The 19688-nt window shown below is 25.5% G+C and overlaps 1 protein-coding gene across 2 annotated transcripts in view; it reads right to left on the bottom strand.

Annotated features, from left to right (window-relative positions):
* Window positions 1-2462: 2462 nt before the first annotated feature.
* LOC136985201 (methylthioribose-1-phosphate isomerase) overlaps window positions 2463-19688 on the bottom strand; it is a 42128-nt gene continuing 24902 nt past the window's right edge. The window contains exons 4-6 of one of the 2 annotated variants that reach the window (XR_010882302.1): window positions 14022-14420; window positions 2602-2799; window positions 2463-2509 (exon numbers count right to left, since the gene is read on the bottom strand). Coding sequence is in view for 1 of the 2 variants with exons in the window: in XM_067282426.1 (XP_067138527.1) it covers window positions 10160-10299; window positions 14022-14420 (539 nt within the window). In the remaining variant the exon portion in view is untranslated. Of the gene's footprint in view, window positions 2510-2601; window positions 2800-10039; window positions 10300-14021; window positions 14421-19688 lie in introns of those variants that run through there. The other variant, XM_067282426.1, reaches the window with a different exon arrangement.

Here is a 19688-nt window from a genome sequence, read left to right as displayed (position 1 = left end):
AACGGGGTAAAAATCTCATTATTTAAACTTCGTTTCTAATATTTTTACTTAATAAATCGACTGAAATTTTTGAAAAAATTAAACGTTATAGATAGGGAATATATACGACTATTTTTCTAGAATGCCGAAGAGAATTTATGAATTATCATGTAAAAAAATTTTGCCAGAAAGTATTGAAATGGAGTCGTTATCTTCGTATAATTTTGAAATTTATCGAAAAAATGGAAGTGTAAAACAACAGAAAATAAGCACTTTTCTAGGGTTATTTTTATCGAAAATAGAAAACTGTCAACGCTAAGATGACTTACACAACTTCTCTCAATATCTTTTACTCGGAAATTGCTACAAAAGTCGTTTTCGGACAGTTGTCAAATTGGTATTTTTATGGTGGATTTTATAGTCTATCGGAAAGAACATCATAAGATATACAAAGAATATATCACAAAGATAACAGATTCATACAAAGAGAAACTCTTCTAATAAATTAACAATATCTTTTCAATCAATTTTTTCAGACTAATGTAGAATCATATTCCACATTTTCTCTAATGTAAAAAAAAAAATAAAGATGCATAGGAACATCTAAAAAAAATAAAAAATGCTCTCGTATATATACACGAGTCATTGATTTTAAAAGCTAATGTATAAGATAGAGAATGGTTATAGCAAATGACATGTCATTGCCATCCAGTGAATGCGGACAGGACAAATCGCTATAACTGATGTAATGCTATATCCACGTCATTTTCTCCCCTAAACCATTACTTGGAATATCTTTTTACTGATTGAATTTGGAAAAGAGAAATTTCTCCAACTCGATTACTTTTAATCGACTTAAAATATATAATTTTTAATAAGTTAAAACAAGAGAACTTGTTATCAAATTTTACGTTATTATTCCCATTGTGAAGTACTCTTAATAAAATATATTTTTTCCCCTAAATAATCTTATAATTTTTACAGAATTTTATTAAGTTCTAATCAACCAGAAAAAGTTAATTTTTTTTATACAAAAGTTATGTTTATAATATAAACATTAGAGCAATTTAATTAAGGAATGCGGCTGTACTAATGCATAAATTTATATTAAATATAATGGTAGAATTAGAGAAATATCGAAATTTTGCCAAGAATATTAAAAAATACTTAACTCTTTTAAATATAATTTTATAGACGCTTAAATAAATAAATAAATATATATTGATTTTTTTATTGTCTGAAGATATTTTCATCTTCAGATCTAATCGTTAATATCAGAATTATCATTATAATATATATAAACATTTTAAAGGAAAACTGTCAAAAAGACAAATTTGTAAGAGATTTTTTATAATTACTGTATTATTTATTCTTATAAACTTGACTTTGAATCTTTTTCACTGACTTAACAATAAACAATCACGTAAGTTACATCCACGTAGTAATTTTCGTGTCTATTATGATTCTTGATAGATTTAACAATTGCCGTTCTCTTAACAAAATTTCCCAAGGACATTTTAGAGTCACTTTCTTAATAACAGAGACTTATCGTTGACATTTTTATAGATGGCAAACAACTCTTGCCTTTTCTCCAACTTCTACTTTGTAAAGAATGTAAACCTTTAAAAGTTGAAAATGTAGCGGATGATGTCTACACTTTATAAAATATTTGGCTTGTTTCCAATAATATACAGTGTTGATAAAGCCGTCTTCTTTAGTCCGACTGTCCTTCTGACGTTTTATCTTCTTTTCTTTGAATGACATCAGAAGGACATGACAACTCAGTCGTGCGAAAGAAGAGCGGAAAATTGCTCGATCTTATTCCTTTTTTTTATTTTTAACCTCATCCCAAATGCATTTTTAAATAGGAAAACTTTCTTAGAAATGGAAAAAATATATTTTTTTATTAGTAAAACTAAACTAATTATGACACTTCTTAAATGGTCAATCTTAATAACCAAAAGAAATAAACTAGTAAAAGAACGAAACCATTTTAATTAAAGGTCTAAACTAAACCGTGCCGGTGCTTATTCTGCAACTTGAACACAAACTATATGGTGTATTTTCTCGGACACATGGCAAATTTCATCACTAAGTTTTCTTCAGTTGACTGAAGAAAACTTAGTGATGAAATTTGCCATGTGTCCGAGAAAATACACCATATAGTTTGTGTTCAAGTTGCAGAAACCATTTTAATTAAAGGTCTAAACTAATAACAATATCTTAGAGAATATTAACTCATTTATCATTCTTGACAAATTTCGACTCATTTTTTAAAACTTAATTATTATAATTATACTGTATATCTAACAAAATCAATAACTTGTAATCTTCTAATCAACGTTGACAGCTTGAAAGTTCTTTTAAAAGAAATATTAAAATCGATTAATAAGTCAAATTTTTTTTCTTCTTGCCTTAAAAGTTTATCAGCAATTAGTTATAAAAGAATATTAAAAAAAAATCCTGTTCATAAAAGATGGATGGTATCTAATCATCTTTTACTAAAGTGAAAATAAAGTTTACTCTCTTTCTGATATGGAAACAAAGTAAAATTCGTATAGTAATAATAATAATAATAATAATATGAACTTCATTTTTTAAAACATCTAATATAGAGCTTACGTTTCTTAACAATAAATCGTTGGAAATTTTCCTTTCTGGGATTCAGTTCCAGTCTTGTTGTCTACTTCATAAACCAGAAACAGACTTTTATCTTTTCTATTATCCTTCAGTCTAGTCAGGATATCAACCTGCTGGGAATGACAAATCCTCTTTGGTATTGGCTGCAAATGTTTCTTGTTCTTTAAATTAGTCTTCTTCCTGGAATTTTTATATTTTATGAAACGTATTCTATTCATACAACTTAAAAGAAATACTGTATATATATATAAATTTCTTTTATCCTTTAAATTTTATTACATTATACTAAAGAGATCCTATAATTCTTTTAAATAATAACAAATTTTTACATATTTTAAATATATTTAACAATTAAATTCCAGTAAAAACATGTAATTAAATATTTATTAAAAATGATAAAGCTTTCTAATTAAATACTGCTAAAAGAATATCAATTTATAAAATGTCAAAGAATGAAACAAGTAGTTAAAATTTATTAAAAACTATTTCAAAATATATTTTATATATATATACAACTCATGCTGCAAAAAATTAAGCGTGTCTATTTTTAATTTTTCTTCAGGATATTATAAATATCAATCATTGATATATACAAAAAGCATACCAAGTTATATAATATTATATAAGCATTACATTAAAAAAATATGTCTGATAAACAAAATTTATTTATATTATGTATACTAAGTGAATTATGTATTAAGATGTAATTTTTTATATAATTTAGAAGATAAATTTTCTAAATTTTAAAATATTTTTATACATATTTAATATTAAACATATATCTTAAATAAATTATAAAGTTAGTTGAATATTAGAGTAGATGCAAAATAAATTTTATTGATCTTTATGATAGATAGAAAAATATTTATAAGAATAAATAATATTTTCTCAAAGTAAGAAGAAAATCTAAATACTGTTTTTTAACGTTATCCATTCTTTTAACTTAAAATGTTGAGTTAAAGTGTTTAAAATTTAAATTAAAAGAATTTATGTGGACCCTGTATTTTTTATTAAAATTTTGTTTTAAAAAAATTACACAAGAAATTTTAAAATGGATCTAAGAAGTTGATAAATATAGAGACTGGATACAAGATGATTAGAAAACTGAAGAAATATTCTATTTGAATTATCCTGACATCAACCTTTATATCTATACATTTGAAAATAATACAAAAGATTTAGAATTTAAATATTCAAAGTTTAAATTTTAATGTCTTTAAAGTTCACAATATACAAACATTAGCTATAATTTAAAATCTTTTTTTCTTTATTTTTCTAAACTTATATAAGGATGAATGCATAATTTAAATATTTAACAATGAATTATACTATGATAGATCCATGTTTACTAATAATTTGCAAGACAAACTTTAATGGAATTGATTAATGAATGGAATGGAAGTAAAAACAGATAAAAATATTGGAATTCATCCACTTAGAATATTCAAATTCTCTTAATTATCTGAATTCTTAAGAGAAAACTATAGTTTAATTTATCAAGTAAACATTTCAAAATAAACTTATGTTTAATGACTAAAATTATACATAGTATTTTAAATTGTACTAAAATTATATTTAAATATTTAGTTTTTAGTTGATATAACATTAATAGTCATAAGAAATATTTGTTGACTAACAATATAATATAAACATTAAATTTAATTAAATATTGAATTTCTTAGAACTCTAAAAATACAAATGGATGATTAATATTTTCTAGAACTTGCTTTTAACAGCAAAATAGATTCAATTACATAAATGCATGGTATCAAATTACTCTGCTTTAAAATATTAGTATGTAGAATATAATATTGTAATTATATAAAATTTAATAATAAAATATTTATAGATGTTTAACTGCTTTATAATGATATCGTATATTTTGAAATAATAATTACTGTAATGGATTTTAATAATAATATATAAACATCAGATCACTCTAATATCGTCAATTAATGCATAGTTTAAATAGAATTTTTTTAAGAGAAGATTAATCTGTTTGTTTCTAAACCAAAACAATTTGAACATTTAAAATATTTTCATTTTAAAATAAATATTAAATACAAGCATCCCTCGTAAAACACAATATTCCTACAATAGGGTTTCGTTCTAACAGGGAGACATCTTCGTATAAATTGTCGCAATTTTTAAGTGCAAACATCACCATTCGATATATATATATGTGGTGTCTGTGGATGGCTGAGCTGAGCGTTAAGAGACGCATGTAGGACTCAGTTTAAGAAAACACGAAGAACTTCTTATAACATATAAGGACGTACACTTTAATATAATACAGAGGACGTTACAACACAAAGAACACTAACAAATCGTCTTGAGGCGGACACGTCGTAGCTTCTTCCTTTCCTACTCTTACCGTCGTCTTCTTTTCGCCTCGGGGGAGAAGAATGCGCTTAAGCTTCGTCTTCGTCTTTTCCCGCGTGCGCCAGAATGGGTGCGCACGACATTCGGCTTGACCATGTCGCTAGCGCGGGGGACGGGCACCACATATATATAATTCCTTTTATTGAAGCAAGCATGAGTGGTTTCATATTTGAAAATTTCAACATTTAAAATCCATGGGCAATGTTGTTTCGTGCCTTTCGCTAGCTTTTTCTTGAATGAGAACCGATTGTACAATATTTCTTCTTCATGTTCCTAGCTTCCTATTCCAGCTTTCCTATAGCTGTCGATGGTGCAGTGCTTTTCAACAGCCGAAAAATATTTTATCGTACTGAAGCTGGCGCAGTGATTATGGGTGACATTTAAATATTAATCTAACTCCAATTAAGCGTATATAAGCTTAATAAATAAGCATAATTCATAGTAGCATATAATTACTTGGTCCACGCAATCAGAAAAAGATTGAAAAACATTGCCCCTAAAGACTGTCGCTGCGCTTTGTTTTTATAGATTAAATCAAAGGTAAACTACATTAAAAGATTAAATTTTTAAAGATAGGAAAACACAAGCAAATGAAAATATCAGATTTTATGCAAAATTGTAGAGAGAAATCAAGATGTTGCTGATAATTGAGATTAAGGTCAACAGGAAAGCTGGATGACGACATTTTGCCAAAAAGAAAACGACCTGGTTCAATGGTATTTAGCGGTGAAGAAAAAATTAATATTAATGTGCAATACTTTTGATTGTAATTGTTAGTTAATTACTGACTGCTTTAATAAACGTATTTCTCTTAATTTAAAAAAAAAATAGTATACTTTTGTTAACTTTTGGAACATAACCCTATGTTCTGTATTAGTCTTTTGTTTGGTATAGCATAACACACCACTTTTTCGAAACTTGATTACCGTGTTATAAGGGTCTGTACTTATTGTTAATCGTACGCATTTGTTTTAAAATATACATTTAATAAATTCTTATACTTTGAAACACTTTTATGAAGACAGGAATTTACAATTAAATTTTAAGTAAAAATGATTTAATGGAGCAAAAGGTTTCAACTCCCTTCTGTAATCTATATTGTTCTTTTAAAGCTGTCTTTTTATAATTTTATTATATTACTAGCAGCTAAACCCGGTGTTGCCCGGGCAAAAAACGAGAACAAACATTAAGATTATTAGATTTTTTCGTACTTCTAACCCTTCTATTATATTATATTACAGTATTGTATTTGGTTTATATAACTACAAAGGTTATCTTACGTAAGGTTTATCATACCGAGTGACCAATCTAACACATTTTTAAAATTCTATATCCCTCTACTACATACAGTTTAAAGAATTTTTAAAATGTGTTAGATAAACCCTTACATAAGATAACCTTTGTTATTATATAAATCAAATTTTATAATATAATAAACATCAATAAGAAAACCATAATTGGTTATTTCAGCCTACCATTGTTACGTTTATCGCGATACTCGGATGATACGCAATGGCACAATTTCATTGGTCAAATAGATAGAGCTAACATTATAAAAAATGCTAACAAACTGTTCCATTCACAGTCGAATATCAAATGGTAATCTGCCAGCGAATTAAATTTTGAGAAAAATGGACCAAATATTTAAACTCGGAACCCTCGAAAACCACTTAAATTGCATTCTGTGCTGGCTGACAATCTTGTACTATGTTACTTTCCTATTCGAATGCCACTATACCGCTAGTCCGATAGAAAGGAGTGTTGCGGAAAAGCGGGTCGAAGTAATTCGACCAAAGTAGGCTCCTGGAAGAGAGGATGGTCAACCACTACTCATTAATACTGGATATACTATTAATATTTGAAAAGTGATCCGTATTAGACAGGTTGTGATGGCCCCGCATGTGATCGAAGTTGCTAACCTTAACGTCCGAAAGACTTCATATAAAACTTCTTTAAATAAAAAAAATCTTGTAAAAATGCTAGAATAATTGCTTTCACGTGATAATAGTGTTTAAATTTGGCAACAGATTGTATAAACTAAGTATGTTCTCGTAAATACTGCGTTTATAGAAAAATTATTAGAATGCAATTTGAAAAATTTGTGGAGACCAGATGTGGAAAGCTTAGGGGCAAGAGGTCCAGATTAACTATATAGGAACTTCCGGTTTGGAACGGAAATCACGTTACTTCGATTCAAAATCCCCCCCCGAAAGTCGTTAGATAGATGATCGACACGACTCTATTGCTAACAAGAAAACTACCACTAAAAGAATTGAGAACATTGTGACTAAAAATTGCAGCCTGGCATGCTACCATTTCGCAATAAATAATCGCTGGTGAGAATTAGTTTAGTTTATTTGGTTACGGCCGGCAACGTGATACGTGAGCGATCTGCCGAGGGGAATGCATTCCAGGAAGACTTATGTAAAGCTGGATCCTTTTTAAGTGTTACTAACGTGAAGAAAACACGAAAAACTTCACGTGGCCAGCCCGAATCCGACTAACTACAGAGTTCGGTGATTTTATACACTCTACTGGGGGGCGCTTATTAGAATTAAGAAAATACAGTTCAGAAATGAAAAAACCCTAAGTTGTTAGATGTGGAAAATTAAATACTTAGACTTTTCACAGGGTAACACTTTTAATTTCACGCAGGCAAGTGCTATGAGCTACCTGTTTCAGTAATAATATAGCGCGTCTATTCCGCGCTATATCATTGGCGCAGTAATTAAGTTAATAAAACATATATATTACAGTATTATATTATTTTTGGTAAGAATTATATTAAATTAATTTTCTTGTTAAACTTTTTCCACTAGATGACGCTACGTGTAAATCAGAAAATATAATGTAGATGGATTTCTGTAAATTAATTAATTTCTAATATATATTTTGGAGTGGGATGTACGACATTATCTAAGTTATAAGTATGTAAACGTAACTGCCAAGTTTCGTAGCAATTGATCAAACGGCCTAGGAGTGTATAGCAAGCAAACAAACAAACAAACACCCTCATTTATATATATATATATATATATAAAGTGTGTTAATATTACTTTCTTTCAGCTGTCAACACTTTTAATAATAATGATATTTATAACATCAAGAATACTGTATAAGCTATAGACAGTAGGCTACCATATTTACTATATAGCAACACCTTCACTTACTTTAATATAAGCTTCATGGCTGAAAAGTTTCTTTCAAATTAAAATACAATTGAATAAATTTATTGATTTAACAGAGGACAAAAATAATTAATTAAATGTATTTTATTCTTAAACAATAATAATTAACAAAAGTGTAATCAGAAAATAAATATTGACAGAAAGAATTTGATCAATTTTGATAAACCAGACATTTACCAAATATCAGATTCATTTAGAGATAATTTTATTATAAAATAGATTACACCTACTCACTTCTCATTCAATAAATAATATTTGTAGAATAAAACTGGAAATCAAAATTGAGATTTACTTAATTTTAAAAATTCTGATTACTATGTCACAGTTTAATTTGAAATAAACTTTTTTATATAATTTCATCTCTTGATAAATTTGAAATTAGATAGCAAATATAAATTGAACAGTTGTAAAAAATAGGATTTAAAAAATTAGTCTCGTCAAATATCTATTTTTTGATATCAACAAATGAGAAAAATATCAACTTATAATTTTTATTTCATATAAATTTGATTAAATAAATATTTCAAGATTAAAAGCAATTTATTTAATTGAATTTTTCTTATTTTTAAGAAAAGTTCTAAAGCAAATACTTCAAAGCAGTTTTTTTAAAACAATCAATAATATCTGTCAACTGTTTTCTATCAGCATAGGCAAATCCTTTCTAAACTAATTCCTTTTCCTTTTTTACATTTAAGTAAATACATTATTTTTTCTTACGTATTTCTTAAGTAGTTTTGAGATTTAAGATTTTAAAGTATTAGCATATTTTTCTTCTTCAAGTCATAAATACATAATTTTTTAATTTCAAAAATCTAACAAAAACTGCATATAAAAAATAATTAACAAATTACAGATATAAATGGATACAGCATATATAAATATCTGATATTATGTTTCTGGCTTTCTGTAGAATTTAAATGTAATTGCATATTATAGTATTAGATTACTTTAGAAATTAAGATTATTTTACTCATTACAGAGAAATGATTATTTAATGTATCTCAATTAAAAGACACATTCTAACTTCAGATAATTGTAATCTGAATATAAAAAATTTAAATATGTCTTAATCACTTTTTTGTTTCTATAAACCGAATTAAATAAATAATTAATCATTTTCATTCTATGTTAAAAAATTAATTAAAACAGAAAAAAAAATTTTTTAAATCTTAAAAATAACAGAAATTAAAATTCTTTATTCAGACAAGATTTCTTTAGTATCTCTCCAAACTGACATATTATATGATAAACAATGATGATATTTTCTTATCTACAAATTACTACATAATTTTAACATTTAAGATATTTATTGATAACAAAAGTAAAATATGGTTATTACAGAAAATTAAGAATTTACACATCAATCAATTTTTATTTATTGACAAAACATTTTACAATTATATCTACACGATACAAACCAGATGCTCATATAAAATTTGATCATCATTACATCAAATATAAATCAATTGTACAAAACTATCAAATATAAACAGCTGCAGATGTATTTTGACAAAATTATATATAAAGATATTATTTAATAAATAGTAAAGCATTAAAAATCCATAAATTTGAGCTGCTATAATGCTCTTAAAAAATATTATTTTTAAACAATAAAGTATAATAATATAAACTATAACAGTTTATCCAATATTCATGTATTCATGTCATAAGTACAAACCATATTTATTAATAGATTTTATAAACCTTATGCTGCAAGACATTAAAGTCTTTTAAGGAATCTAATCATTGCTAATAAATATCATTTATGTATATAAAATTTAGTCAAAAATCTCCTGATTATTTAAACTATGCAAATATATATACATATATATATATATTAAAGTGAATTAACATATAAAAATTACATTTCAGAATTCAAAAAATTATTGTGAAAATATATATTTATTATATTTTCTTTTACATAAGTCAATTATTAAAAATTATAATAAATAATATGTATTTCAGCAATTCTATTTTAAATTATTTTTCTTAATTAAGTTAATGTTCTCTTTTAACTTATCAGAAGCAAACACTCCAACTTCTGTGATGATTCCTCCGGTGATAAGATTTGCTGGTGTAATATCAAATGAAGGATTCCAACAATTAACACCTTTAAATATATTTATAATGTGAATTATTAATAATATTTTTTTATTAGTTATATAAAAACATGAAAATATAATAATCAAATATAAAAAATTGATTCAATATCTTCATTAATTCAAAATTTGATCCTACATTATTCTGAAACTTCAAGAAATATTTTAAATGGAATTTCCTTTTTGAATTTTTGTGATGATTAAATTTTATCTTTATGTATTACTAACCATAAATTTCATTTAAGGCAATTTTCTGAATATCTTACGTCCTACGATGATGTTAATGCTGGATCTGAAGCAATATTAATATTGTAGTTGAGCTATAAATGATATCAGATGGCTGTGTAGTTGGCAAAAAAAATATTAACTCTTATTTATGTAAAATTTCTTGAAAATAAGTAAATTTAATATTTGCTAATTTAAAATTATTAAAATTATTATGTTATTAATCAATATTTTTTTATAAATTCTAAAAATTGCTTTTAAGAAGCCTTTATCTTTACTTAGAAATATCTTCAATACTAAATTTTTAATTTGATTTTAGTATTTATAAATTATCGAACAATTTAGATAAAAATAATATATGCTTTTAAAGATGTAGATTAATTCTTTTTTGTGATTACATAATACTGAAAAATACATTTTTATTTTTTGTTTTATCTAATTCGAATTATAGCATCTTACAAAAATAATAATAATAAAATGAATCCTTCATAATTTATGTATAATTCAAATAGATAAACTCAAAATTGACTGAAAATTTTCCATCGACCACATTTTAAACAATATCATATAAGTAAATTTAGTACAGTACATTCAATTTAGCATTATCTACTATTTAAAAGTAATAAGAATAAAACTGCAATGGCTATTTTAACTAGTAATTATATAACTTTAAGCTGTTAATCAGAGTAATAAGCATGATGTAATTAAAGTTTATAATTTTGTTAATACTGGATTAGCACTTGAACTATGTTTTACTTGTAAACAAGATTATTCTTCTTTGAGGAAATTATACTGCATTTTCTATTTTGAAATATTATCTACGGTAATTACTACTGAGAAAATGTAAATGAACATAAATCTCTGTTGAAAATAATAAATTATTTTCCATAATTGAATTTATAGAATCAGTAATAAATAATATTTCTGATTTAGTATAATAATTAATTGCTGATTTTTTTTTTATAAATCATGCTTTATTTAGGAAAATAACTGTAAATGACAATTTAACTCTGACTAAATAATTAAATATAATAAGTGACAGGAGGGGAAAAAAAATACAACAAAAATATTTAAGCATTTAAATTAATTTTAAAATTGTAATTGCATCATCATCTACTATAATTCAGTGTTAATTCTGTAGTTTTTTTATTCATTAATTACTAACGTTCTAAATTAAAATGCATATCTGAATTTTTGCATGCATATTAAATATTATCATGTTAATTTTATGCTTACGAAATAGCAATTAATTTTCATATGTCAAAAAAAGTGATTCAAACTTTTTTAATTATATCCATCCTTGTTCTCTTTCTTTTTCTTTTATAATTTGAGCAAGTAAATATGAATTATAATGTCAATATCTTAAATAACTTTTCTGTTAGTCATTTCTGAAGAATAAATCATCTTATGAAAGAAATTTGAATAATTCTGTTGCTATTAAATCCATGTCTACTAAAAATTCTGTTAAATATAAAATTATAAAATTTGAAGGAATTAGTTCAAAACACCAATGGGAGTCTTCTTAGAAAACATTTTATTAATTAACTTTAGTAAAGTCATTCAATAAAATTTTTTAAATTAAGGAAAAGCTAGCATCTTTATTTTTTCTTTGCAATGTTATTTTATTTAATAAGGATGCTTTTTTTTTCATCTTATGTTTATAAAATGTTATGGATATTTGAAAAATTTAATTTTATTTATTTATCTTTATTTACAGATATCTGTTGAAAAATGGTGCAAACTTTATTTTTGGAACAGAATTCTAAAAATTCTATAAAATCACACAAAAACACAAAAAAGCTGTTTAAAAAAAATTTATGTTGAGCTACTGTTTTTTTCTGAGTAAAAGATTGATTGATAAATTCATATTCTTTTAACATACACGTTTTGTATATCACTTAAAAAGAAATGTAGAGTGAGAATTATCAATTAATCTTTCAGACAGCAATTGATTTTTAAGCAGAATCTTTTATCTCTTTGTTTTTATCATATTCATCTTTTGTACTTCCAACAAGAATTGTTTAGTTTGTTTTATTAATAAAGTTTAATACATGCAAAAACATATTGCAAATACAATCTCAAGTGTATTCATTTATATTAATGTGATAGCAAGTTTTTTACTCAGTTCCTTTTACTTAATTTTTTCTAATTTAATTTTGTTACATGTTATATTTTAGTGAAGCTTTTAAATTTATTTTCTGATTTTATAATTATAAATTTGATTTAAGATTTTATTTCTTCATTTTTTTTCTTTTCTACTTATTATCATCAGTAACATAATTCTGTCAAATGTCAGACTTATAAATAAATCCATCCATAATCCCTAAATCCAGATCCATTAGCTTTAATAGAATATAAATCAATAGATAAAAAAGAAATGAAAGCAAGTAAACACTAAGAATTAATTATTCCATTTAAATATCTAATAATAGAAGAAATCAGAGTTCAATATAATTAAACATTTAAATTTAATTAAAAAGTAACTGTGTTTTTCTGGTTAATTATTTTTAAACTTTAATTTTTCCTTTGAAACTATCAAAATAAAAATTGAAAATACACAATCAATTTGTGTTAGAATTTCAGTTATTGATCAAACACAGTCAAACTCAATTATTAATATTACTGTATATTAATTTACAATATACTGTATCTATCAATATTTTACAGGCTAGAGAGAGATTTTTCTTTTCACAGGTATTTATAAATATAAAAATTACTTCAATAAATTCATTGCTTTTATACTTCTAATTTATTATTTTAGATTTATTTAATTGTGAAAAAGATGATAAATATCATATAAAACTGTACTTCTTTATGTGATAATGATTATAGTATTGAATAAATGAGGATTTAACTATAAAATTTAGCATCATATTGGAACTGGACAGATTTAAATTTAAACTCAAATAATAAATGATAAATGAAGTTTTTGGGATCATGATTACAGAAAAAAATACATAATTAATAAGGCTAGGACATCTAGGCACTAAAAATCATAAAAATAGTTATAAAAATTATAAATTATGTAATATTTGTGCCTGGATGACCTAGCTTAATGATTACAAATAAAAATAGAAAATATTTTGCACATAAAGATGCAAAGATATCACATTTCTGTCTACAGATATATTTAATAAAAACTGCTTCAAAAATTCCTATTTTAACGATTTCAAAATGATTAAAAAATAAATTTTTATAATTAGACTAAAGATTATGTATATTCTTCATTAAACATAATTGTAAACTATAAAAATGCTTAATGATTTGCTAAGGCTTATGTATGTAAACATTATGGATATATATGTGTGAACTTGTATACTATATACAAAATTAATGTATCCTGTAATTATAAAATTATAAATCTTAATAATTATTTAAATTTAAGTTTTATACTCTTATTATGTTATAAGATATTCACTTTTAAGCACTATTACTGTTTTATAAAATAAATCAAATTATTCTATATTAAATGAAATATTATATTTTCATTGTTTATTTATTTATTTACCTGGAGCAGCAATTTGAAGACCTTGAATATGAGTAACTTCTTTCTGTGGTCTCTCCTCAATTGGAATATTTGAGCCATCTTTTATTGTCATATCTATCGTACTAATGGGGGCAGCTACAAAAAATGGTACATTGTGGTGTTTGGCACAGACAGCTATTTGGTATGTTCCAATTTTATTGGCAGTATCACCATTTGCCACAACTCTATCTGCACCAACTATTACAGCAGATAATTTTTTTGATTTCATTAATGCTGCAACCATATTATCACAAATCAGAGTTGATGATATTGAATCATGTATCAATTCATAGGCAGTTAAACGAGCTCCTTGATTATATGGTCTAGTTTCAGTAAAAAATACATGCAAGTCTTTGCAATGAGCCAATGAACGAACAACGCCTATAAAAAAAAATTACACACGATTTAATATACATATTTCTTTAAATAACTTCAAAATAAAAAGAAAGTCTACATTTTAAATACAAAAATGTTCTTAATGGAACTAAATATCTGATATATTTTCCATGCTCCAGGCTCCATTAAAGTATCTTTTTTGTAATTTAAAAACAGTTTATATATAAACAATTAGTTTTAAAAAGTTGTATTATTTTAATATGAATATTTTTAGTTGATTACTTAAATATACATAATTAATTAAAAGGCATTGAATTCATTAACATTTATTATGTTTTCATAAACTAGTTTGTAAAAAAAATAATTTTTTTCCTCTATTCAAATATACTATGAAAAGAAATTTTTACTTGATAGACAAAAGGAAAGTCACATATTAAGTCAATAAATTTCATTGAAAAGTCATATCTGTTCAAATTTATATTTATAAATCACATCATGCCAATAACAATTTGACAAGTTTGATTTGACAAAATCGTAAAAATAAGAACTGAAATCATCAACTTTCATTTTTATTTGAATAAAAAAAAAATCAAATAGTTAATCAAACTGTCAAAAACTATTGCATATTTATTCAAAAACTGAATAGAAAATTTTCATGATTTGCTGTCATATTACATTTCTATTGACTTTTGTTGAAGTTACAGTTCATTAAAATATAAATTATTTCTTAAATAAATTCAAAACAACTTAAAAACTTTTTACTATAAAAATAAAATAATCACTTTATTAAGCATGTTTAATATAAAATCTTGCAATTTATTTAATAGTATGATTTTAAATAATAATAAACAACTCCAAGTTCTTCAAAAATACAACAAAGAATCTGCTTTATTGGACTTCACTGAAAAACTGTTATTAAAGTGAACTCCAATAAAGCAGATTTTTTGCTATTGTTATAGCATGGCTTTGTTAACTTTATCAAAAAAATATTTTTATGTTATAGTAAGTTGTAATTATTTTGTATCCCTAAGATAAAGGGTAATTCCTGATTATTCAATACAGTTTAATTTTAATTTATAAAATAGTCCTATTATACTGCTTATAAATCCATACATTAATCAATGATTTCTAAATATAAAAATAATAGAAAAATGTCAAAGGTAAATACGAGGGTAACCCCAAATGTGAGGTCTCCTATTTTTTTAAAAATACAAAGAAATGTTTATTTTCAGTAATGTTATATCATTTTAAAGCTTGAACATTTATCTATTTTTCTACATAATCGCCATTTCGGTCAATGCATTTTTGTAGGCGCTGTGGCAATTTTTGTATGCCCGTGTCACACCAGCTTGCCGCCACCTCGTGGGACCCATCTTGCGCACACCTTTTGATATTGCAGCTTTTCTGTTAAACTCCTATGATTGGTGCATTGGGAAACCCCAAGAACCAAACTGCAGAGATCATCCAGAGTGATTAGCCAATCTTCACGCACGGTTTGCTCAACCTTCACAATTGCCTCGTTGGAAATTGACAGTCTCCCGCTTCTTTCTTTGTCGTGAATTTCAGCACGATCAGCTGCAAAGTCCCTATACCACTTGAGGATGTTTTTGACATCTATGCATGACTCGCCATACACTTCCGTCAATTGGCAATGAATTTCAATCAGTTTAACATGACATGGGCATACAAAAATACATCGACTGAAATGGTGATTATGTAGAAAAACAGATGAATGTTCAAGCTTTAAAATGATATGAACATTATTGAAAATAAACATTTCTTTGTATTCTTAAAAAAAAAATAGGAAACCTTACTTTTGGGATTACCCTTGTAATATATCTAATGCAAAGATTATGATATGGAACACTAATATAAATTTAATATAATATGACTAATTACATAATTAAAAAGTTAATAAGTAGTAATGTTAATATTCTAGCAGATATATTTTTAATAGCCCTTGCTCAGGTCTATTTAAATTTTTCAATAAAATATGGATTAATCTAAAGTAATTCTCTAATGAATTTTGATATAACAACATTAATTAAAACATTAAATAGTAAAATACAATTTATTTAATCCTGTAATAATTCCAATTTATTCAATTTATTTCAAAAGACCATCAATTTGGAGAACCACTATTTTAAATATACATTATAGTATTATATAATATAAAAAATTTTTATTATTAAATAACTAAAAATATGAAAGTTTAAAATAAGATCTTTAATCATTCAAATATTTTCATTAAACACAAATTAATATCTTAAAGAACCAAACTGAAAGAATTACTAAATTTAAATACATTTATAAATTTACTTTATTGGCATTCACTAACTTACATCAAGAATCAATTGTTTGAGTACTTTTTTGGCAACCAAATCCTACCAAGGGGATATAAAATGAGTACACTAAACACCAACATTTGTAAGATAAACTGGATGAAAGTACTATGAATAACACCAATAAACCAGCAAAGAACAAGATTTTGATAAAAAAAACAAACATTTTCTACTGTTTTTAAAGATCATCATCGGACTAAACATAAAAAAATGGAGCATATAATAAATATTTTAAACTATTTTAGTTAGAACATTCTATGTATATATAGAATACAGGTATCCCTTGCTTAATGCAGTTTTGCTTAGCATGGGATTTGATTAACATTCAAAATTAATCACAGCAATCCTTTTATATATGTGGCAGAAGTTTTAATTAATGTGGCTTTATCAGCTGTCTTTACTTAGCATAGATAATGTATTTGATTAAATGTGTTAATCAAGGGATATCTGTATTTTAATTTAAAAAATTTATTATAGTAAAACCTGTTCAAAATGGAAACCTACCAAACAAAAAAAAATATTCGGTACTGTGCCAGTCCAGTTTACACAGGTTTCTATATATGTTCCATTTTCAAAAGTTTAGCCTGACAGTAATTGTTAAAAATGGTAGAAAATGTTTGTTTTTTTCATAAAAATCTTGTTCTTTGCTGGTTTATTGTGATATTGGTGTTATTTATGGTACAAATGAACTTGACATTCAAGTTTACTAGAGCTGTCCATGCATAAAAATCTACTGGTATTTTATAAGAACTCATTTTAGAAATTTGGAATTTTTTCATTCTTTATGAAATTATTAAACAAATAAAGGTTACATTTAATGTTTAAATTTTCTGAATATTATTGTGGATACTTATTTTACAAAAAATTCAAAAATTTAATAATTGATTTCATACAATATTTCTTTCTAACAAAGCAAACATTAAATAAAATAAATAAGATGAATTATTTTATTATTAAGAAATTTGAAATTTGAAACTTTTTTGAGTGGTTAAAATACAAAGAATGCCTACATATTTTTAGAATAATTTTGAAAAAATAATAATAAAGCAATAAGATAATTCAAGGAAATATATCTGCCAACATGTTATAATATGAAACAAATAATTGTCTGCTGTAGTTTATTGTCTGTTTTCAAAATAGAGTATGTAAATTTTGGATTGAGGGTTATGTTTTTCCTCTTTCTGAACAGAAATATCTGTAATTAAAAAGCATTGAGAGAATACCAAATAAAAATCCAAACAAGGTATATACTACTTCAAAAATTTCAAAAGAGATATCTGGTCTTAAAAGATATTCCATTGACTCAAAGAACAATTGCAATATGTAAATACCACTGTATCAACTGTAAACAAGATAATAAACAATTTAAACCTTAAAAAACCAAGAAACAATGTTTATTGCTTTTTGTCTAGGCATGTTGTTAAGTGCAGAACATGATGTAGATCATATTCCAAAACTTTTTCAAGCCACCATCCCCTTGGTTCTATAAACTTATACCCAATGCCCCCAGCCTGTTTTCCTTTGTATGAGAAAGTCTTGGAAATATTCTTAGATAAGCTTTACTATAAACCTCACACTTTGTGTCTTTATAGTACATTGTTCTCCATATCTGGAAACCATTAAACACATTTTCTCTTACCCCTTTTAACAGAGGAAAGGGGAACATTGTCAGTGACCCGAACCCTTGCCTACTGGTCACAGTTTGGTCAGGAACTCTGCCACCAGTGCTCCTGTGCTTATTTTTGTCCCTCTTGATTTACTCATCATCCCCCAGGAAGCAGTAGTGCCCGCTTTGGAAACCCCTGATGTAGATTGTTTTATGAAAATCATTTAGCTGGAGAGAGATAGAAATATGTTGTGACTATTAATGAAGCATAGATCTACTTAAATAATACTAAATTCATCTTTTTTTGTTACAATCACAAAAGGAGAGAAAAGACTTTGGATGCTTGGAACCAAGTTTGAAAAAGTTTCATACAAGATTCATGATTAAGTTTTCGTGGTTCCTCAAAGTTGAGATGAATGTTAAAATCAATTCTACATATTACAAAAATAATGTTTCTTTAACACCTATATTTAAAGAAGAAATATTGTTAACCACAAAGCTTTCAAAAAATTGAACTCTATCATGATGATAATTATCAGTCATGCATACAACTCAACCACTAAATATCTTGAAAAAATGACAAAATAGAGACATGTATCAAGACTATACCTTTTTGCCATATTCTTTCAAAATCTCCTGATATGAAAATAAACACAATGAGCAATTATTTATTGTAACATGGTCACAATGTTGGGCTGCAATTTTTAATCATATTTTTTAATTTATTTAATTTTAAAATACATGCTTGCCACCTCAAATTAGTAGTGGCTTGCCCCTGTACATCATACTTTTTCTTTAACAATAGAGTTGTGCTGGTTATCTAGATAACATCTTTCAAGGAAAAATTTTTGAATTGAAATAATGTGACTTCTGGTTTGCACCAGAAGGTTTTATATAGTTAATCAGGGCCTTTTGCTCCTAAGGTTTCCATATCTGGACTCATCTTCATTCTATCTAACTCCATTCTTGAGATTAAGGAAAGATTAAGCAGCCCAACAATTTTAAATTGGCTTTGCAGATAAGCGAGCTTTCCATTCTGAACATTTTTGGTCTACTTCTAAGACTTTCTTCAGGCATACTGGAAAGCTCACTTATCTGCAGGCCAATTTAAGATTGGTGTGTTTATTATCGCTTTTTTCCTTGTGATTAGAAGATTACTTTGTCTCCTGATGTGTCTTCAATGGACTCTGTGTATTCAAATTGTTAAAAAGAGCTCTTTCTAAACATAGACCTATCATAGCTGGACTGTGGAAAGAAACATTTAATAAATAAATCTTTGTTTAATTTCCGTCGGATGGATAAATATATTTTTTACAAACAAGAGACAAGTCGCTCCAAAATTTGTTAGACGATCACCATTTACTC

The sequence above is a fragment of the Centruroides vittatus genome, unplaced genomic scaffold (genome assembly GCF_030686945.1).
Source record: "Centruroides vittatus isolate TY-2023 unplaced genomic scaffold, ASM3068694v2 contig_955, whole genome shotgun sequence".
Classification (NCBI taxonomy): Eukaryota; Metazoa; Arthropoda; class Arachnida; order Scorpiones; family Buthidae; genus Centruroides; species Centruroides vittatus.
Note: the sequence above shows the minus strand (reverse complement) of the source record. Positions and strands in the feature narration are given on the sequence as shown.